The 23,340-nt window shown below is 39.4% G+C and overlaps 2 protein-coding genes across 12 annotated transcripts in view; one reads left to right on the forward strand and one right to left on the reverse strand.

Moving 5' to 3' along the window:
- Nucleotides 1-22,344, forward strand: part of LOC127489446 (phosphatidylinositol 3,4,5-trisphosphate 3-phosphatase TPTE2-like) — a 114,715-nt gene extending 92,371 nt beyond the window's left edge. For 7 of the 8 annotated variants that reach the window (XM_070048917.1, XM_070048918.1, XM_070048922.1 and 4 more), the window contains one exon: nucleotides 985-3,497. In XM_070048917.1, coding sequence (XP_069905018.1) covers nucleotides 985-1,323 — 339 coding nt within the window. In that variant the 3' untranslated portion in view covers nucleotides 1,324-3,497. Of the gene's footprint in view, nucleotides 1-984; nucleotides 3,498-4,546; nucleotides 4,653-6,269; nucleotides 6,362-10,304; nucleotides 10,398-16,301; nucleotides 16,373-18,553 lie in introns of those variants that run through there. The other variant, XM_070048925.1, reaches the window with a different exon arrangement.
- Nucleotides 1-23,340, reverse strand: part of LOC138843813 (uncharacterized) — a 63,026-nt gene that overhangs the window by 16,300 nt on the left and 23,386 nt on the right. The window contains exons 2-3 of one of the 4 annotated variants that reach the window (XM_070048944.1): nucleotides 7,659-7,810; nucleotides 4,145-4,280 (exon numbers count right to left, since the gene is read on the reverse strand). The gene's annotated coding sequence lies outside the window, so the exon portion shown is untranslated. Of the gene's footprint in view, nucleotides 1-2,482; nucleotides 4,281-7,578; nucleotides 9,132-23,340 lie in introns of those variants that run through there. The other 3 variants (XM_070048943.1, XM_070048942.1, XM_070048945.1) reach the window with 3 other exon arrangements.

Genomic DNA, 23,340 nt, shown 5'->3' on the forward strand with positions numbered 1-23,340 from the left:
AAATGCAAAGCGTTGCAGGACTTCCTCATGAGAATAATATTCAGATTAATTAGATGCATTTTGCAGAGGACCTTGGCTATCCTTAAAATTGCTGTATATACATAAAAGGCCTTGCTTTCCCACTCAGAGTCTCTCATGGTTAATTACTATTTTTGCAAAGTCAATATACATAATAACTGTAATCTGGAAATTGCTGAGAAGAGAAGGTGAGTTGTTCCCATGTCTTAAAGCAGGGTTCATTTTGCTGCCATATTTTTGGGAAGCTGCCACTTAAGTCCCTACTTCCAGCAGCTCTGGTCTGCTGGCCTGCAGTAGAGAGAAGAGGAGCTGAGGGTTATGCACAACAGTCAGCTCTCCAGGAGATGGGAGGAGTGCGAGTGGGAGGGAAATTATGGGGGAGAAAGCCAATGTAATCCATAAACCGTACTTTGGAAATTTATATTTACTAAATTTAAAAAAAAGGAAAAAAAAACAGCTCTCTAGCCACTTCTGTCTTATAATCTAAGATACACAAGTTTGGAAAATAGGTGTTTCTTTAAGTCATACATCATTATGTTTCAGTGAGTTGTAAAAGCAACTTACTGAGTAGTGTTTCACTTCTAAAATGGAGATTAGAAAATATCAATGTTTGATGGGTGTGTGTGTATGCCCAAGTCTGTGTGTATATCATGGGTTTATTAATGTGGGTTACAATTTCATTTTCTTTTCATCTCAGTCTTCTCATTTGTATATTGGAAGGTAGAAAGAAGAGTTGGACCAAATAGTTTCTAAGGGCATTCTAGTTCTGAAAGTCCATGTATGCAGGAATCTTTGAATGAGACATATCTTTGATGTAGCCTTTTTAATACTGTTATTTTGAGTAGCCTCTCTTCACAGAATGCTCCCCCTTAAGGAAATAATGTGTCCTTAGAAACTTAAAACACATCTACTATGGGAAAGGGAAGATTGCAGATGAACCATTGTTGTGTTGCTCCTTTTCTATAGGAAAGTCTTGCTTATTTTGCAAGTCGACGTACTGATCACACCATCAGTAGTAAATTCCAAGGAATTGAAACTCCCTCCCAAGTAAGTTTTCTTTTTAAAGGGGCACTTCTTTGGGGGGAGTGGGTTAAGATTAGCCCGACACATGGTTTCACTTTAGACTCTTCTCTGTTGGATATCAGGCAGTGGCCCTTGGGTGCCCTGCAGCAGGCTTTAACTCCTCCTCAGGACCAAAACCTATACCTCAGTCGCTGCCCATGCTTGAGGAGCAGTGGGTCCTCCCTAGAGCATTTGATATTTGTTGTTGTGTACAGAGTTCAGCAGTTGATTACTTTCCTGTAATAGGCAAGTCTAATACCTAAGATTCCAGGCCCCTAATGCTTATCAGTTGCCTTTGATTTCCCCATAGAAGAGGAACTGAGTCTTTCACAAACCCCTCCTGCAGCAATGTTGCCCTCTCAGAGAATCATGAGAACTATTTCTAGATGATTTCCTTGTGAGAGTGGTTGGGGAGGGAGAAGGAATGTCTATATTTTGATGGTTAAAGAAAAAAGAAAATAGAGGCCGGCACCATGGCTCGCTTGGTTAATCCTCCGCCTATAGTGCCGGCATCCCATATGGGCACTGGGTTCTAGTCCCAGTTGCTCCTCTTCCAATCCAGCTCTCTGCTATGGCCAAGGAGGGCAGTGGAGGATGGGCCAAGTGTTTGGGCTCCTGCACACCCATGGGAAACCAGGAAGAAGCACCTGGCTCCTGGCTTCAGATCAGCGCAGCGTCGGCCATAGCAGCCATTTGGGGAGTGAACCAATGGAAGGAAGACCTTTTTCTCTCACACTGTCTGTAACTCTGTCAATTTAAAAAAAAAAAAGAAAAAGGAAAATAAACACTTTTCAAAACCTCTAATATACCCCAAATGCTTCTAAACTTAAAACTATTTCATTTAGGATTTATAATATTTATGTGGAGATTGCTGAATTTTTTCCTTTTAAAAAGATTATGGAAATTTTCAAACATATGCAAAAAAGACAATTATACAACAAATCCATTTTTACTCAACATGCCACTTTATCTCATAACTAACCAATCATGGTTTATTCATTCTCTCCCCTCTCTATCCAAATTCCTCAACCCTATTCCACTCTGTTTTACCAAACCTGGGTTATTCTGAAGGAAATTACACCCATGAGATCATTTTATCCCACAAGTATTTTGGTATGACATCTAACATAAGGTCTCAAGAGAACCCAAAAATCTTAATACCATTTATCACATCAAATGCTGTATGCCTTATAAAATCTTAATAATTTCAAATTTTGAGTTTATTTTTAAATTTTCATAATTGTCTAAGATACTTAGAAAACTTTGTTTCAGTTACAATACAAACAAGGCCCATACATATCATTTGGATGCTACCTCTCTTAGGTCTCTTTCTGTTTCTGTTTCCCATCTCATTTTTATTCCTTGTGATTTGTTTATTGCAGAAATCAAAACATTTATCTGATAGAGTTTACAACAGTCTAGACTTTATTGATACATGCTAAGGGTTTTATATTCATTACCTAATTCAATAGGCACTGTTATGAATCCCATTTTACAGATTATGAAATTGAAGTTCAGAGAAATTAACCACTAGAACCAAGAACTCAAATCTAGATCTGTCAAATCTGAAGCCCAGTATAGTCCATGCTGTGAACAGCTTCTATTTATTGTCCCCCTAAAACCAAAGTGAGAGCTGATTGAGACTCTTAGGGAGATGTGAATGTAGCTATAAATGAGAGACTTTCTTTGAGTGAAGTGATGGCAACTGAATAACTACACTGGGCTTTGAAAGCAGCACACAGTAACTTCTCACCCTAGATCTTTGGTTAGGACAAAAGAATTCAGCCTTTACTCACCAATACTTTTCTCCCATACCTAAGCCAAAGAAAACAAAAAACAAGATATACATACACCCTTGGATAAAAGTAATACATCAACCTACTGAAGTCCATCTTTTATCACGCCATTTCCATGCTCAAAATCCATGATGGCTCCCTGCTGCCAATGGCAACTATATGTTCTAACCTAGCTCTCAAGATCTTCTGCGGCCGGTGCTGCGGCTCACTAGGCTAATCCTCTGCCTTGCGGCGCCGGCACATCGGGTTCTAGTCCCAGTCAGGGTGCCGGATTCTGTCCCGGTTGCCCCTCTTCCAAGCCAGCCCTCTGCTATGGCCTGGGAGTGCAGTGGAGGATGGCCCAAGTCCTTGGGCCCTGCACCCCATGGGAGACCAGGAGAAGCACCTGGCTCCTGCCATTGGATCAGCGTGGTGTGCCGGCCGCAGCGCACCAGCCGCGGCGGCCATTGGAGGGTGAACCAACGGCAAAAGGAAGACCTTTCTCTCTGTCTCTCTCTCTCACTGTCCACTCTGCCTGTTAAAAAAAATCCTCTTCAATTTGATTTTTCAAATTTTTTCTTCATTAAGTGCTGTCACATATCCTGTGCTCTAAGACAATAAGACCCTTTGCTATTTCCCAGCTTGTCAGCACTGTGTATCTTCATGCTATGAATCTGGTGGCAGGAGCCAAGGGTATGTGAAATGCAGCTCCTTCACTGACTCTCCCCATACATCTCCCTTTCTCCATTTCTCCTTTAGTCCTGCACAGTTATCCTGACTTTAGTCCAGAACTAGCACACCATATGCTACACCTGAATGTCTTCTGATTCACTGGGATAGCAATAGAAGAACTCAGCTGCAGACTTCAGATTTGGCAAGGCCCTGGGGCAGAGGTTCCTTTATGTCAAGTGATGATTCTCCAGACACCATCACATTCTGACCCTCCCAGTGAGCCAGTCTCCTGGTCACATTACATCTATCCCTGAGTTAAGAACTTGCATGAGACTATCTCATGGCTGCCCTTTCTCATAGAAAGTACAACACTTAATTTTATTAAACTTCCCAATGGGGAAAGAAGAATCTGTGAACTTCTGAGTCCTGTTGGTTCAGTGCCAGAACTGTTCAACTTCCTTAAGAAAGACTCAAGGACAGACCTTGTGAATAAGTTTATCACAGAAAGAATGAAACCAAGAAAATTCCAGAACTTCTTTGCAACAACAGAACTGAGAAAATGATAATTAAAGAAACTCTAGCTGGCAGAGGCAAGGTAAAAATGACCAAGAATCTACCTGAGAGATGTTGGTCTCCTCCTGAGTTTGCAAATACCATTCTTCCATTATCATAGGCTATTCTTCACCCAATCACAAAGCTTCCCGTAACTCAGTCACATCCTTGCTTCTATCCACACATGGATAATGGTGTAGTCTAAAACACAATCATAATTATAAGCACCCTATAAGCCAGACCTGATTCCTTTCTGGTTTCCTCCCAAAGCACTTAGTTCAGTATTGTTTCCTAAGGTAGTTTTGAGGCCACATACATAAAAACACTCTGTCTTATAACAAAATCCAGCAAGTGATTTCTTAATTTCTTACTGCCCTTACCAAGCTCTATGCCCTGCCCTCACAATAGGAATTTCTGATTTTCAGCTTTTCTTCCTCATGTAACCTGAAGCTTTTGTTTCTTTGCAGAGTAGATATGTTGGATATTTTGAGAATGTGAAAAATCTCTGCAACTGGACTCTCCCGCCAAAAAAAATCCTCACGCCATACAAAATTATCATTTATTCAATTCATAGTAAGTGTTTTTGTATAACTGAAAAACTGGGCAGAAGCAACAATGTTCCCATTCTTTGGGAAGATTTGCTTGTGGATATATACAGATGAGCTTTACTAGTACTAGGGCATCTAAAGAAATCTTTGTGAGTTTTAAACCATTTCAGGGAAGTCACGGGCATTTCAGCCTAATGAAGTTTTAACACCTTTCTCTCATAGGAACAATGAGAATAAAATAGTTTCTCAAAATTCAAAGCCTAAAAATCATTTAAAAATTTGGGAATTTTTGTGTCAGTCGGATATTATATCCTAAGATTATGTCTTCTTTCTTAATATCACTTTGGGTTTTATTTAAACCTTGTAGAAGGGGCCAGTGCTACGACACAGTGGGTTAAAAGCCCTGGCCTGAAGTGCCAGCATCCCATATGGACACTGTTTCTAGTCCTAGATGCTCCTCCTGATCCAGCTTTCTGCTATGGCCTAGGAAAGCAGTAGAAGATGGCCCAAGTTCTTGGACCCTTGCACCCACGTGAGAGACCTGCAAGAAGCTCCTGGCTTCCTATTGGCACAGCTCTGGCCGTTGCGGCCATCCTGGGAGTGAACCAGCGGGTGTCTCTCTGTCTCTACCTCTCTAACTGTCTTTCAAATAAATAAAATAAATCTTAAAAAAAAAAAAAAAACACCCTGTAGAGACAATGCTTACAACTGTAAGGTGCAGATCTGGAAAAAATAGGGAGTTGCTCAAATTCACAACTTCAAGTTATTGTAGGTGAAGTTGTGTGGAATTTTATGGCATGATTTGCTTATCTCAGACTAACATGAAATAGAGGATTGGAAAACCTCAATCTCAGGGGCCAGCATTGCGGCATAGAAGGCTAAACCACTGCCTACAGTTTTATCATTCCACTTAAGTGCTGTTCCAAATCCAGATCCCTGTGGGTGCACCTGAGAGCAGCAGAGGATGGCCTGACTGCTTGGGCCCCTGGTACCTACAAGGGAGACTCAGATGGAGTTCCAGGCTCCTGGCTTCAGTGTGGCCCACCCATGGATGTTGTGACCATTTGTGGGAGTGAAGCAGTAGATGGAAGATCTTTGTCTCTCTCTAACTCTGCCTTTCAAACAAACAAATAAAAGACAATCTGAGATCCAAGATCCTGGGTGTTCAGCTTTCCACATGTCTTAGCTTGTAAACCAACTCAGGAAGGACTGTTGGACAAGTTAAAATTCGTCCTGCACCCGTGTAAATAAGCGGGCCAAACTTACTGGGATCAGTATGATTTTTGAATAAAAATAATCTTTCAAATGGTTGTGACAACAAGAGAAAGGAGCTAGGGAGACTGAGAAGAAAAAGTGTGAGAGGCTCTTAGATGGGTAATGTCTGTGACTGCACACTTTCCAGCTTTCATTGTCTTTGAGCTCTTTACTCTGCAAGTTGTAGAAAAGTGATAATGCAAACAACTTTTCTACATAGAAATGCAAACTGGATATGTTCAGTGGAATGCAATTGGCTACTAGCCCATTTGCATCTAGTCGTAGGTTCATTGCATCATTTACTATATGCTTGTGTGTGGTACTTTGAACCAGCTAGAATATTTTATTGTTTCCTCATTAGTGTGCCTATCTTTTTAATTTTATACAGATGTTGGAAAAGGCGATGGAAGTGACCTAAAAATTCAAATAACTACAAAACAACAGACAGTCTTTTCATGTTCATCTTCTAAAAACTGCAAGGTAAGAGAAAGCATATGAATTGAAAATTCTGAAGTTTTTTTAAAGCTCAAAGTTATATCAGCATGTTGGCCTCCTGAACCATCACTCACCACAAAGAAGATGTTATGTTGCTTTGTAGTTACCATCCAACATGGAAACCGTAAGTATGGATGCAAACCAGAGCTAACTTAACCAAATTGTTTGAAAAAAAAAAAGGGGGGAGGGTTTCCCAGGGTATTTTCTAAAATATATATCATTGTAAATTGTGGCTTTGCCTTTTAGGTTCCCACAAATGCTGAGCATGTTACCAGGAATCTATCAAGATTTTAATTTCAGATTGTAGTTATTTTTAGCCATATTTTTTTCCTCTTGGTCATTTTACCTTTTACTGTCCAACACTAAAATTTCAAATTGTAGCATACAAGAAAATCTCCTAGGGGCATGTAAAGATGCAAATTCATTATCTGTGCCTCCAAGGTATGATTCAGGAAATCTGGAATGGGTCTCAGCTATCTGTAGATATAGCAATGCTCCAGATGACTGTAACCAACAGTCCTGTGAGTTAGCGTTATGAGAAACTATGTAAGCATATGGATGAAAGAGGAGTCTCTTTACCCAAAGCAATGGGACCCTAGTAGACAATGATCTGCTAAAATGTTGAAGTGATGCCTAACTATATAAAGACTTTTGTGGAACAATAATAAAGCTTCTTTCATGAGTCTAGGAACTGTAAACATTCAGAAGACCCTCCCATGCTTCTATTCCTGACACTAATCCTCCTTGTCCTGTCCCCCTGTGTTGGTTTTGTTTTGTTTTGTTTTGTTTTGTTTTGTTTTGTTTTGTTTTGCCTCTCCTAGCTGAGGGCATTCACCTGGGCCTGATCCTTGACATTTGTGTTTTCATTTCTGTAACTACCCCATTCTTGGTTACTCTCAGCCATTCCCCTTCTTTACATTATTATTTGTTCTTTAAGCCGTGGAACATATATTAATGAGCACTCACTGTTGCTACATGTAGAAATTACAATATGGACAGTCTTTACCCCAACAATCCAAAGTTAGTCAAATCCAAACTTGCCAAATGGAGCTTTTCCTCTGCTACTGCAGATGGCACCATCATTCTTTCACTCAGGTCTTCACACGTGGTATTATCTTTGATTCTCACTTTGCCTTCTCCACATAAATCCAATGAGTCACCAATTCCTCTGATTATTCCTTTGAAATTTTTCTTCATTCTCCTTTCCTTTATGTTTCCACTGCCACTGTTTAGTCCATTTGCTCGTTGCTCTGACAAAGTTTCTAAACAATGGTCTCCTTACCTTGTCTTTCTTCTTACACATTGTAGTGGGTAGAATCCTACAACATGCATCTTGAAGTATTGCTCTCATTGTGAAGAGCTGTATGTACGTCAGAAGACACACAGTTTATGCACAGTTAAAGCCAGTTAGCATCTTTGGGTCAGCATTCTTATCTGAAAAATAAAGATGACATCTCAAGTGTTGTGAGAATTAAGTTAGGTAATAAAATAAAAATTTGTCAACTATAAATTACCAAGTAGATGTTAATTCATGACAGTAGTCAGGATACTTTGACACATAAAATACCCCTCTCCCCAATACTCTCTAGCAACTTCACTCTTATTTCCATGGATCTTGAACTCTCAAGATACAATAACCATATCCAACCTGAGCTTATTTCCATCAGCAACTTAAGCTGCAGAGATTTTTCCTTGTAAACCGGGTCATCCTCGCAGGTTCTTGGAATATAATTCTAATTTCTACTTCATGTTTCTGCTTGTCTTTTCCCTCTCCTCTGTCCCAATGTATGCACTAGATTCTATTTTCAGTGCTCTCTTTTATTTATTCAAACCCTTCCATACTCAACTCAGTAGCTATCTCCTTGAAGAGTCTCTACTCTATGTTGCCTAATAATACCACCCCCTGCAGTTCATAACAGCACACTCAGTCTTCACCATGTAGCCTGACATTAGTTATACTATTATTCTTTACATGCCCAGCTCCCTGAAGGGACCGACTGAGTCTATATCTTATTATGCTTTTCACAGGGCCCAGCGTAAGTCTTTCTCATTTTCTATACCATTATTGTATAAAAATAAATCTGTAACAAAGAAATATTTAGTATAATTCCAAATCTGTTCCTCCTGGAAAGTTTATCGTTAATCACTTCATTTAAAGGCCTGCAATGGAGCTTACCAATGATCCCATCAAAAACACATGATTTTGGATTAAGCATTCTGTATTGCTTCTTGAATGGCAGTGTCAACTTTAAAACTAAAGATTTGAGTGTATTATCAAAAGTGGTCCAACTTATGAAAACCATAACACATTAAACAGTAATGTTTACGTGACTAAACTTAATTGAAAATAAATCAAAGACTTTGCTTTTCAAATGTGTCCCAATATCATGCTCAATCGGACTTGCCCCAAATGGTGGAGTTAGAACTGTGCCAGGGGATCCCAATACAATCCCATCAAGGTGGCATGTACCAATGCCATCTCACTAGTCCAGGTGATCAATTTCAGTTCACAATTGATCACACTGATAGGTCTAAGAGTCAAAGGGATCACATAAACAAGACTAGCGTCTGCTAATACTAACTGATAGAATCAAAAAGGGAGAGAACAATCCATCATGGGAAGCGGGATACACAGCAGACTCATAGAATGGCAGATGTCCTAAATAGCACTCTGGCCTCAGAATCAGCCCTTAAGGCGTTCGGATATGGCTGAAGAGCCCATGAGAGTATTTTAGGCATGGAAAGCCAAGACACCCTGGGGAAAAAAAAAAAAAGAAGAAGACTTAAATGACAGATCTCTGCAAGTGAGATCCCAGTAGAAAGAACTGGGCTCCATCAAAGAAGGAGGTACCTTTCTCTGAAGGGAGGAGAGAACTTCCACTTTGACTATGACCCTGTGGGAATAAGATCGAAGTCAGCGAACTCAAAAGGCTTCCATAGCCTAGGCAACTCATGACAAGAGCCTAGGGAGATTACTGACACCATAAACAAGAGTGTCAAATTGTTAAGTCAACAACAGGAGTCACTGTGTACTTACTTCTCATGTGGGATCTGTCCTTAGTGTGTTGTCCAATGTGAAGTAATGCTATAACTAGTACTCAAACAGTATTTTGCACTTTGTGTTTCTGTGTGGGTGCAAACTGATGAAATCTTTTTAATATATACTAAATTGATCTTCTGTATATAAAGATAATTGAAAATGAATCTTGATGTGAATGGAATGGGAGAGGGAGTGGGAGATGGGAGGGGTGTGAGTGGGAGGGAAATTATGGGGAGGGGAAGCCATTGTAATCCATTAACTGTACTTTGGAAATTTTATATTTACTAAATAAAAAATAAATAAATAAATAAATAAATAAATAAGTGTCCCAATATAATTTTGAAACAATGTTACAGAAATTTATAGACTCGCAACTTTACAGAAAAGAGAGTTTATATTTACTTTTTTTAAAGATTTATTTATTTATTTGAAAGTCAGAGTTACACACAGAGAGGAGAGGCAGGGAGAGAAAGAGTCTTCCATCCGCTGATTCACTCTCCAGATGGCTGCAACAGCCAGAGCTGCGCCAATCTGAAGCCAGGAGCCAAGAGCTTCCTCTGGGTCTCCTACGAAGGTGCAGGAGTCCAAGAACTGGGCCCATCCTCCACTGCTTTCCCAGGCCTTCACAGAGAATTGGGTCAGAAGTGGAAAACCGGGACTCAAACCAGCATCCATACGGGATGCCGGCACTGTGGCCTGCAGCTTTACCCACTACACCACAGCGCCAGCCCTGACAGGTTCTATTTATTAATATATATAGTGAGTTTGCTATGAGGCTAAGAGTACTTGATAAATACAGAAAGGCTGAATGAGTGAAAACCACTTCAGTTTTACAGATCCCATCAGCAGCTAGATTTTTAGCTCTGAATTTCATGTGTTCATTCACAGATATTTCACGATGTCGAAACTGACAAAGTCATTATTGAATTGTTGAACTGTCCAATCCTATATGACGACGTTAAAGTCAGATTTCTCTCTCGGGTAAGTAATCAAGAAATTACTTCTGCTGTTGTACTTGTTTGCTCTTTTGATTGATTTTGATTTAGGACTTCTATTGCTACAAATCCCAAGAGCAGAGATGAGAGACTTCAATCCGTAACCAGGAATAAGAAAGCATCATATCACTAACATATTTTCAAAAAAGAAAAACACATGTAATCTAAGATATTTTGCTCTTTTTTAAAAAAAGTTCTATATAATTCACATGTATGAAGCTCCTTTGTGTTTTTCTAAATTCTACTTGATATATATATATATAAAACTAATCAAAAAACTCACAAAAACCAAGGAGCTAAAAAAACGTGTTTTTACTACATAGCAGTGACAACTTCTTTGTTTTATACCTTTAAAATACATTGCTATAAACTGAATGGGACTTTGCTTTTCTCGAAGTTGATGCTTATTACAAATAGTATTCATTAACCCTATATTTAACTTAAAATTAACCTTATTTTAACACTATATTTAACCCTATATTTAACTTCAAATAAATAAGAATGCCTTTCATTTTCTTTACTTGAACATATCTGCATAACTTCTACTGACCAGCCATAAATTGTTGTGTTTGCATATTATTCTGCATATAACAAATTTATAATCCTCAATAGTTTCTTTTTTATGTTTTTAAAAAACTTCTATTTAATAAATATAAATTTCCAAAGTACAGCTTTTGGATTACAGTGGCTTTTCCCCCTATAACCTCCCTCCACCCACAACCATCCCATCTCCCACTCCCTCTCCCATCCCATTCACGCAAGATTCATTTTCAATTATCTTTATAGACAGAAGATCAATTTAGTATATATTAAGTAAAGATTTCAACAGTTTGCACCCACACAGAAACACAAAGTGTAAAATACTGTTTGAGTACTAGTTATAGCATTCACATTGAACAACACATTAAGAACAGAGATCCTACATGGGGAGGTAAGTGCACAGTGATTTCTGTTGTTGATTTAACAACTGACATTCTTGTTTATGGCGTCAGTAATCACCCGAGTCTCTTGTCATGAGCTGCCAAGGCTATGGAAGCCTCTTGAGTTCGTCGACTCCAATCTTATTTAGACAAGGTCATAGTCAAACTAGAAGTTTTCTCCTCCCTTCAGAGATATAGGTACCTCCTTCTCTGATGGCCTGTTCTTTCCGCTGGGATCTCACTCACAGAGATCTTTCATTTAGGTTGGTTTGTTTGTTTCTTTTTGCCACAGTGTCTTGGCTTTCCATGCCTGAAATACTCTCATGGGCTTTTTTAGCCAGATGCAAATGTCTTCAGGGCTGATTCTGAGGCCAAAGTGCTGTTTAGGACGTCTGCCATTCTGTGAATCTGCTGTGTATCCTGCTTCCCATGTTGGATCATTCTCTCCTTTTTAATTCTATCAGTTAGTATTTGCAGACACTAGTCTTGTTTATGTGATCCCTTTGACTCTTAATCCTATCATTATGATCAATTATGAACTGAAATTGATCATTTGACTAGTGAGATGACATTGGTACATGCCACCTTGATGGGACTGAATTGGAATCCCAACATGTTTCTAACTCTACCATTTGGAGCAAGTCCGATTGAGCATGTGCCAAACTGTACATCTCCTCCCTCTATTATTCCCACTCTTATATTTAACAGGGATCACTTTTCAGTTACATTTAAACACCTAAGAATAATTGAGTGTTAATTACAGAGTTCAACCAAAGGTATTAAGTAGAAGAAAAAAATAGTAAAAGGGATAAAGTATTAAGTTGTTCATAACAGTCAGGTCAAGGGCTGATCAAGTCATTGTTTCTCATAGTGTCCATTTCACTTCAACGGGTTTCCTTTTTGGTGCTCAGTTAGTTGTCACCGATCAGGGAGAACAGATGATATTTGTCCCTTTGGGACGGGCTGATTTCACTCAGCATGATGTTTTCAGGATTCCTCCATTTTGTTGCAAATGACCGGATTTCTTTCTTTTTTTTTTTTACTGCTGTATAGGATTCCATAGAGTACATATCCCATAATTTCTTTATCCAGTCTACTGTTGATGGGCATTTAGGTTGATTCCAAGTCTTAGCTATTGTGAATTGAGCTGCAATAAACATTAAGGTGCAGACAGCTCTTTTAATTGCCAATTTAACTTCCTTGGGGTAAATTCCAAGGAGTAATCCTCAATAATTTCAATTCATATTCCTATGAAGTCATCAACCAGAACTGCCAACAAGTATGCTGGGCAACTTAAAAGTTATTTCTTGTACCTTCCTTCTTCCCCTGCTTGCTGCCTGTTGGAAAAGAATCTTGTAAGTATTCAGATGGTCACTGAGTTGAAACAAGTCTGGGTAGTTACCACACTGGCTGGTGGCCTCCTACCTAATGGAGCTGCTCTAAATTCTCAAACAGTGGTTTCTAAGTAGAAGCAATGGTGTAAAGGTCATTGGCCTAGGGTACTTGGGTAACATCCAGCCTCTGATTATGAAAGCACTCAAAATGTCAGATATTTCTATCATCATCAACACTGTATCATCTTCAATAAGTAGGGCTAACTATTCAGTGCAGCTGTTCCTTATAGAAATGGTTGATATTTGTTGAATATGCCAGTAGTTTGGTCTTGAGGGCTCTCTGGAGGGTGGCTGTAAACTGTAGCCTGCCCTGACAGGACTGCAGGTGAGGTGGTCATGGAGGTTTACACTGTGCTTTTCACAGGATGCTTCATTATCCTGGCAGATGCCTGATGCCTAAGTGCCTGACTGTGAGCAGCAGCTGTGGCTCTCCCAGGAAACCTGTTTTCTTCCCAGAATCTTTTATTTAAAGGATACAAACTTCATGCATTTCATAAATCCAACTTCAGGAACACAGTGATTTATGCCACCATACCCGCTCTGCCACCCACACTCCTACCACTCTTCCTCCTCCCTCTCAGTCCCATTCCTAATTTTTTACTAAGATCTATTTTCAATTAACTTTATACCTATCTGATTAACTTTATACTAGGTAAAACATTCAACAAATAGTATGGAAAATAAAAGTGTTCCTCAACAGTCAAGACAAAGGCTGTTCAAAGTCACTGCATCTCAAAGTGTCAATTTCACTATAATAGATCACCTTTTAGGTGCTCTGTTAGTTATCACAGATGAGAGAGAACATAAGGCATTTGTATTTTGGGGACTGGCTTATTTCATTAAGTATAATGTTGTCCAGTTTCATCCATTTTTTTTTTTTGCAAATAACAGGAATTCATTTTTTATTCACTTTATTTTTTTGACAGGCAGAGTTAGAGAGAGAGAGAGACAGAGAGAAAGGTCTTCCTTTTCCCTTGGTTCACCCTCCAAGTGGCTGCTACGGCAGGTGCATTGCGACCAGAGCACTGCACCAATCCAAAGTCAGGAGCCAGGTGCCTCCTCCTGGTCTCCCATGCAGGTGCAGGCCCAAGGACCTGGGCCATCCCCCACTGCACTCCTGGGCCACAGCAGAGAGCTGAACTGGAAGAGGAGCAACCGGGACAGAATCCGGTGCCCCAACCAGGACTAGAGCCAGGATGCTGGGGATGAACCAACAGTAAACCAAACCCTAAACTAGTAGAAAAAAAGAAAAAACTAAAATTAGAGAAAAAAAAATTCAACAAAATTGAATTCAAAAAACAATACAAAATATCAGCAAACTGAAGAGCTATTTTTGAAAAAATAAACAAACTATTGGCCCAGCTAACCAAAAAAAAAGACAGAGTAGACCCAAATCAACAAAATTAGAGATGAAAAAGGAAATGTAACAAAAGAAACCAAGAAATAAAAAGAATCGTCATAAGATACCCTAATCCCATGTTGGTGGGAATGTAAACTGGTAAAGCTGCTCTGGAAGACAGTTTGGAGATACCTCAAAAATCTGAATATAGACCCACCATTTGACCCAGTCATCCCACTCCCAGGAATTTACCCAAGGGAAATGAAATCAGTAAACAAAAGAGTTATCTGTACCTCCATGTTTATTGCAGCTTGATTCACAATGCTAAGGCATGCAATCAAAATAAATACCCATCAACCAAAGACTGGATAAAGAAATCATAGGATACATACACTATGGAATACTACACAGCAGTAAAGAAAAAATGAAATTAGTTCATTTGCAACTAAATGGATGAATCTTGAAAACATCATACTTAGTGAAATAAGCCAGTCCCCAAAGGACAAATACCATATGTTCTCTCTCAACTGTGAGAATTAATAGAGCACCTAAAACAAAATCTGTAGAAGTTAAATCAACATTCACTTCAAGAAGGGATGACTTGAGCTCCCCTTATCTTGACTGTCGAAGAACAGTTTTTGTTATTTTTCCTTCATACTATTTTTTGAATTTTTTACTTAACAGTTAACCATATATATGTATATGTATATATATGTATATAAAGTCAATTGAAAATAGATCTCAGTAAAAAATAAGAGTGGGAATAAGAGAGGGAAGAGGAAGTTTGCAACTGTAAAGCTCTATAATTCTGCATATATTCCTGTGGACTTAATTCTAAGGGTACAGTTTAAAAACTTGTCATGGGACTCCAAATCCCATTAAGCCTGATGGTAAAAATCCCATCTTGGTTGTTAAAGTGGTCATATTAAGTGTTAAAGTGATCATATATATATATATATATATATATATATGATCAAGTGCCTGGTAATAATAATAGAATTAAAAAAGAGAATGTTCCAACATGGGAAGTAGTTCACACAGCAGACTAACAGAATGACCATCACTTCAATAATACTCTGACATCAGATTCAGCTCTTCAGTCTTCCTGGTCTGGCTGAAAAGCACATGAGAGCATTTCAGGCAATGAAAGTCAAGACACTGGCAAAAAATGTGCTACGTGAAGGAACTCTGTAGTGAGACCCCAGCAGAAAGAATTGGCCATCAAAGAAGGATGTACTTTTCTCTAAAGGAAGGAGAAAGCTTCCACTTTGCTTATGCCCTTGTCCAAATACTGACAGTTAGTGGACTTCCAAGGTTTCCATAGCCTAGGCAGATCATGTCAAGAGCTTCAGGTGGTCACTGATAATCATACATAAGATAAATTGTTAGTTAAATTAGTTGTTAAATTAACAAAAGGAGTCACTGTGCACTAACACCCCATGTAGGACCTCTGCCCTCAATGAGTTTCATTATGAGTTAACTATAATACTACTCCTCAGTTTGTGTATGTGTGCAAACTGTTGGAATATTTACTAAGTATAGGTCATATGGTAGGTCTGTGTACAAAGTTAAGTGAAAATGAATCTTAATGGAGAATGAGACTGGCAAAGGGAGAGGGAGGAGGTGGTGGGGTGGGAGTATGGGTGGAAGGGTGGGTATGGTGTGAAGAATAACTATATTTCTAACACTGTACTTAGGAAATTTGTATTCCTTAAAAAATAAATTAAAAACAAAAAAGGCAGAGAGAAGAGACTGCCCATCGGCTAGTTTATGCCTCAACTCCCCACAAGAGCCATGGCTGGGGAAAGCTGAGGCTGGGAGCCAGGAATTCAAATCTGGTCTCCCATGTGGGTTGCAGGGACCCATCACCTGTTGCCTCCAGGGTGTGCACTAACAGGAGGCTGGAATCAGGAGCTGAGCTGGGACTTGAATCCAGGAACTCTTATATAGGATGTGGGTGTCCCAAGTGGCATCTTAACTGCTATGCCCAAAGCCCAGGCTATCCTTGAAATTCCTGATAGAAACAAAAGGACAAAGCAACAGCATTCTATTAGTCTCCTCCTTGTCTCTAGGTGTATTATCAAGGAGTGCTGCCTATTTAATGGGTACAGTTGTTAGAGCAGTATATAGAGGCATAAATGAAGGGAAGACGCCAAAGAGATTATTCTGTGGAACTAGTTCTTGGTATCAATTTTACTATGAAAATAACCATTTTTTCTTTAACCATGTCTTTTTAGAATCTCCCCAAATACTACGACAACTGTGCATTCTTCTTTTGGTTCAATACAGCTTTCATACAAAATAACAGGTATGGATATAGTATAAATCCAATAGAAACAGCCTAATCTTCAATGCCTGTGTGTAAGATATAATGGCCATTCTTTTGCCAATTGTTATAATCTCTTCATTACACTTATTCAATGTGATTATTTAAAACCTAGATGAGACTCAACTGTTGCATGATCCTCATGGGCCATGCCAGAGAACTGTGTTCTAAGTTACAAAGGATTAAAATCAGATCCTGAGTATGGTGATAACGTACTCCCAGTAAATTCAATATGATTATGCACAGTACCTTGAATTCAAAATATAGCAGGTCCCCAGTAAGTGCTGATCCACTTAGAAGCAATCATCAACCTATGCTAATCTAAAGCACAATTTCTGGAGGCTCTCCCAAAGGGAGAGCAAGTTCAATGGGGGAGCCTGGATCCAAGTCATGGTACTGATGTAAGGCTGCCACAAAACACACCAGACACCAGAGTTAGAGGAAAGGTTTATCATTGGGTGGGGGGAGCCAGATGGGCTGGGGAAAGAGGGCAAGAGGGTAAGAGAGCAGGAGAGCATAACAGAAAGAGGGATCAAGAGAGAAAAGAAATAATTTATTAGTCTCCCAATTGCACATTTTTCTAACAACTCAATCAGGAAACTTTTTATTAAAAAGCATTTATTAAGTGGATTTCAAGGTTATCATTCCAAAGACCTTTTTACCCATACCTGGAACTCATTCCTGAATCTAGAAATGCTCTACTTTGGGGTTATGTTCTGTGGGGGTGAAAAGATGGTATCAACATACCCTACAACCCAAAGGAAAAGATACTTTGAAAATTATTCAAGTTAGAGTGAAGTTGGTTGCAATTGCATGTGGCTCTATTTGATATTCATCACATCCAACCCTACTCTGCTGCAAATCTGAACTGGCTCGAGTGCCATCCCAAGTCCTATAAGACAGCAGAGGGAACATCTCACACACACTCCTGTGATACACGCACATTTAATAGATTTTGAAGGCGAATGCTGCATTTCATGGAAAATTTTTATGCATTTATATCTGGAAGTAAACAAACAATAAACTTTGATTCATTACATGGGCAAAGTCCCTCAAATAGAGAAACCTGGTGCTACTCCTGAAAAATGGCTGTTACTACAGTGTACAGTTTTGTCCTTTGAAACAATGTGTTCATACTGGAGAAGCAATATTAGATCATTTTTATGTAAGTTTCTAAAGATTTCTGTAAGCTTTACATGTACACACTACTTGGCAAAGCAGATTTTATAGCTATCAGGATGTTGTTTGGCAAAAAACACCAATGTCATTCTTAAAAAAAAAAAAACAGTATTATTGGGTTTTATTATTCTTTAAAGATTCATTTATTTGAAAGTTGAGAGTGTTGTGGCACACTGGGTTAAAGCCTCTGCCAGGGAGAGGGAGAGGGAGGGGGAGAGGATGAAGAGGAGGAAAAGGGAGAGGGAGAGAAGGAGAGGAGGCAGAGGGAGAGAGGGGAGAGGGGCAGAGGGAGAGGGAAGAGGGAGAGGAGGGGAGATGGAGGCAGAGGAGGGAGAGAGGGGAGAGGGGAGTGGGAGAGGGGAGATGGAGAGGGAGATGGAGACATAGAGGGAGAGGGAGAGCATGAAGAAGGGAGAGAAGGGGGATAGAGGGAGAGGGAAGTGGGGGGAAGAGGGAGGAGAGGGAGAGAAGGAGAGAGAGAGGGAAAGGGAGAGGCATGATGTAGGCAACAAATGTCCAAGCCATTGGGCCATCTTCTGCTGCCTTCCCAGGCCATCAGCAGGGAGTTGGAGCAAAAGTGGAGCAACTGGAACTCAAACAAGCACTCCAATATGGGACGCCAGCATTGCAAGTGGCAACTTAACCCACTATACCACAATGGTGGCACTGTTATTGGGTCTTATTACACATCAAGCCTCTGGTGGCATTGTCATCTATGCAAACATGCTTTATCAATCTTGGATGTCATTAATTCTATAACAGGAGATGCTAAAAGATTTGGTAGTATGTTGTCACTGAGGTACTTGTTAGCGAAGATGAAGGTATTCTGTGAGGGATGTGGAGGAAGCCAAGTAAGACACAAAAAAAGGCTGAGGTTCTAAATGTGGTGAGCAAGGCTTTTCACGAAGGCCAAGGGGGCCTACTGCAGGGCTTGACTGTTAGTCCTAAAATAAAATGTAATGTGTGCTTGCTTTTCCTCCTTAGGCTGTATTTAAGACGAAATGAATTGGACAACCCACACAAACGAAAAGCCTGGAAAATTTACAGTTCATGTTTCTCAGTTGAGATGTACTTCAATCAGACCTAAGGTAATTATCCTGTACCTGGTACTCTTTTTAGTGTAGCTCCTCTTATAACACACATCATATGCTTCCCAATCGGTACCACACATGTTTTCCAAAGCTATCTATTTGTAGGCACATATACTGACTTTTGTGCATGTATATAATTGTATATAGTTGAGAAATTAAACATTAAAGTGTCAATGGTGATTTTTTAAAAAATGTATTTATTTGAAATGCAGAGCAACCGAGAAAGAGTGAGTATGTAAAAGAGAAAAAGAGAGAGAGCATATCTTCCATCCACTGGTTCACTGCTCAAATGGCCACAGGACCAAGGCCAGGAGCCCAGTACTCTTTCCAGATCTCCTACATGGATGGCAGGGGTCCAGGCACTTCAGCCATCTTCACTCCCTTCTCAGGCACATTAAGAGGAAGGTGGATCAGAAGCGGAGCAGCTGGGAGCTAATCTGCACTCCAACAGGGGACACCAGTTACAAGCAATGGCTTAACCGGCCACACCACAATGCTGACCTATATTTCTTTCCTTTTTAAGTAATATACTTCATGGGAAGTTTCCATCTTATGATGAGATAAATGAGAACAAAGGGCAAAGGAACATTAGGTTATAATTCTGGATAACTGTGATACCAAACTCTTATATCAAATGATTGATTTTATTGTCTCATCAATATGTATTTACTTACACATTTTTGGGAAAGTATTTAACACTGCTTTGTTTCACATTTGTAACTTCAGATTTTCAAAAAGCTAATTTCTATTTTCTTCCTCTACTTGATTTGCAAACTCTCTGTTACCAAACATCAACGCAGCAGCAAAGACTAAAATTTAAACCCAGGAAAGAAAAATGTTTCACACACCAGTCCCCAGCACTGACACACTGTTCTCTTGTTCCAAGTACTATACAGGTAGCTTATGTGACAAACTTCAGTTACACACACACATAGCAGGAGGGTAATGCAATCTTGGTAAACACAGAAAATAAAGAATTATCAGTAACTTCTTTTTGTGTGCAAAAGACAAAAGAAATAGTAAATAATTGGAATTATTTTAAAATCCATCAGTCCTGCTCAAACCAGCTTCATCCATGCCTGGGGAACTCTGAGGAAGACAGCCCTGTGGCCACAGGGAATCACTTTTTCTTGACTACTGTTGCTTTAAGTACTTTTATTAAAATTCATTTTTATTAAAAGTTTTTGTGAGGCCAGTGCTGTGGCTCACTAGGCTAATCCTCCGCCTACGGCGCCGGTACCCCGGGTTCTAGTCCTGGTCAGGGTGCCGGATTCTGTCCCGGTTGCTCCTCTTCCAGTCCAGCTCTCTGCTGTGGCCCGGGAGTGCAGCGGAGGATGGCGCAAGTGCTTGGGCCCTGCACCCCCATGGGAGACCAGGAGGAAGCACCTGGCTCCTGGCTTCAGATCGGCGCAACGCACCGGCCATAGGGCCACCTGGGGGGGTGAACCAACTGAAAAAGGAAGACCTTCCTCTCTGTCTCTCTCTCTTTCATTGTCTAACTCTGCCTGTCAAAAAAAGTTTGAGATGACATTTTAAATTTATATTACAGTCAAAGGTTTAATGTTCTACTGAATAAAAAGTTCAAAAAATAAAAAAAAATAGAAAGACCATAGTCCAGCAGAAAAATAGGTGAGGACTATAATCAATAACCAAGTGAAAAGATGTCCAACTTCACTCATATAAAGCAAATTTTAAAAGTCACAGAAGCATTCTTACCATTGGAGCATATAATTCTTATCAATCTGTTGGTCAATCATTTAATACAAACTTTAACCCTTTCCATTTCCCTTTCCTTTCCTTCCTCCTCTATCATTTTCTTTTAACTTTAGCTCCCATGCATAAGGGCAAACATGTAGTATTTACCTTTCTTCTATGGCCAGCTGATTTTGATCAACATGATGTCTTTCAGTTCAAACCATTTTGCTGCAAATGATAGGATTTCATTCTTTTTTTATAGCTGAAGAGTATTCCATTGTGGTATATGCATGTATGTGTATGTATCACATTTCCTATATCCAGTCACCTAATAATGGACACCTTGGTTGACTGCATTTTGGCTACTGTGAACAGGGCTGCCATAAGTATGGTGGAACATGTATCTCTGATAAAATGATTTATCCAGGAATGGGACTGCTGGTTCCTAGGGCAAATCTATTTCTAGTTTCTAAGGAAATTTCCATACATTTTCCACAGTGGCTGCACTAATCACATTCTCACCAACAGCATAAAATAGTTCCCCTCTGTCAACATCACCAACATTGTTGTTTTCTTTCTTTTGGATAACAGCCATTATGAAAGAGGTGAGGTGATGTCTCATTGTGGTGCGGATTTGCATTTCTCTAATGGCTAGTAATGCTGAGCACTTTTTCATTTATTTTTTGGCCATTTGTACTTTTTTGAAAACTGTTTATTCAAATCCTCTGCCCATTTCTTCAATGAATTGGTTGTTTGCTTATTGTTCAGTTTTTAGAGTTGCTGATCTATTTTAGATACTAGCCCTTGCTGGATAAGCAGCTTGGAATATTCCCTCCCAGTCTGTTGGATGTCTCTTCACTCTGTTGTTTCCTTTGCTGGGCAAAAGCTTCTGAGATTCATATAAGGCCATTTTGTTTACTTTTACTTTTGTTGCCTGCATTTTAGGTCTTAAGAAGTCATCTACTCCATTGCCTTGAAGTGTTTTCCTTGTTTTCTTGTAACTATTTCATAGTCTCAGGTCTTAAATTTAGGTCTTCAATCCAAGTGAGTTTTGTATCTGGCAACAGACAGGAACCTAACTTCATTCTATATCCAATTTTGCCATTACCATTTATTGAAAAGACTATCCTTCCTTTAATGTTGTGTTCCGTCTGGGCACTTTTGTCAAAAATCAGCTGTCTGTATTCATGGGGATTAAATTCTGGTCTCTCTACTATGTTTCAGTGGTCTATGTGCCTGTTTTTATGCCAGTAGCATGCTGCTTTTATTACTATAGCTTTGTAGTATGCTTTGAAGTCAGACACTGTGATGCCTGCAACTTAAATTTTTTTCCCACGATTGCTTTGTCTATTCTGGGACTTTTGTAAAATTCCAAGTGAATTTTTAAGATTTTTTTCTTTAAAGAGTTTCATTGGTATTTTGATAGGAATTGCGTTGAATCTGTAGATTGCTTTGAGTAGTACAGATATCTTAATATTCTTTCTATCCACGAGCAAGGAACTTGTCTGTGTGTGTGCGTGTGTGTGTGTTCATGATTTCTTACATTTTATAGTGTTCATGGTAGAGATTTTTCACTTCTTTGGTAAATTTATGCCTAAATATTCGATTTTTTGATGGCTATTGTGAATGGGACTTTTTTCTTGATTTCTCTTGCCCAGTTCATTACTGATGTACAAAAAGTTACTTTTTTTGTATGTTGGCTTTCTAACCTTAGACTGTATTCATTTATCAATTCAAATGCTTTTTGCTAGAGTGTTTAGGCTTTTCCATGTACACTATGTCATACATGTCAACAGGGATGTTTTGACTTCCTCCTTTGCAATTTCAAAGTTCAATTTCTCTTCCCAAATTGTGCCTCAAACTTCCAATACTACATTAAATAAGAGTGATGAAAGTGGGCATCAAAGCAACTTAAGTCTGTCACACTAGCTTTCTTGGTGGAAATACACTACTACTTTCAGGAAGGGACACGGGTGCTGAAATTGCACCAATGTTAAGAACTTAAAAAAAAAAAGAGGGAAGGAAACTCCAACTTTTAAGAATTTTTTTAAAGACTTATTTATTTAAGAGGCAGTTACAGAGGGAGAGACAGAGAGAGAGAGAGAGCTCCAATCCTCTGGTTCACTCCCCAAATGGCCACAATGGCTATAGCTGAACGGATCTAAAGCCAAGAGGCAGGAGTTTCTTCTGGACCTCCCATGTGGCTGCAGGGGTCCAAGCACTTGGGCCATCTTCCACTGGTTTCCCAGGCCATAAACAGGGAGCTGGATTGAAAGTGGGGCAGCCAGGAATTGAACTGGCACCCATTTGGGATACCAGCACTGTAGGCTGAGGCTTAACCTTCTACACCACAGTCCCAGGCCAAAGATTTATGATTTTGAAATAGATTACTGCTGAGGTTTCTCTTCCCCAACCCTCTGAGATTCATCAAAATTCTGGCAGTCATGTGTCGCCACACTAGTCTGGGTTTGCTCATGTAGAGCACACTTGTTGAGATCTCTCGGGATACTGTGCTCACATGGCCCAAAGTGAACAATTCTTTGAGCAACATGAAAAACTTCTGTGATACTAGTTTTCTTAAACAGTATCTACTAACTTAGAATAGGATTATCCAAAAGTTAATAGCAAGCAATTTAACCACTTTAGAAACACGGAGAGAGATGTGGAGAGTAATCCTACTAGGGCAAGATTCTTAACTGCAGTGTACACACACATACACTTTTGTCACCTATGGTGAGATTACTTTACATGAGGAATTCTTGCAGTAAGTGAAATGCTTCTTGCAATAAAACTACCACCTGAAAACATTACTGTACATCACTCTTGACTATTCCTGACTGTTGGTTCTCAGTATAGATACAAAGCACATAAACAAATATCGTGGTGCCAAGTGGCTGAACAGAAGCTAAAAAAGAACCATGCAGTTCAGTACTCGGCAACACAACCAAGATGTATGACCCAGTATTTGAAGCTTATTACAAGATT

This window comes from Oryctolagus cuniculus, chromosome 9, assembly GCF_964237555.1.
Source record: "Oryctolagus cuniculus chromosome 9, mOryCun1.1, whole genome shotgun sequence".
NCBI classification, from domain to species: Eukaryota; Metazoa; Chordata; class Mammalia; order Lagomorpha; family Leporidae; genus Oryctolagus; species Oryctolagus cuniculus.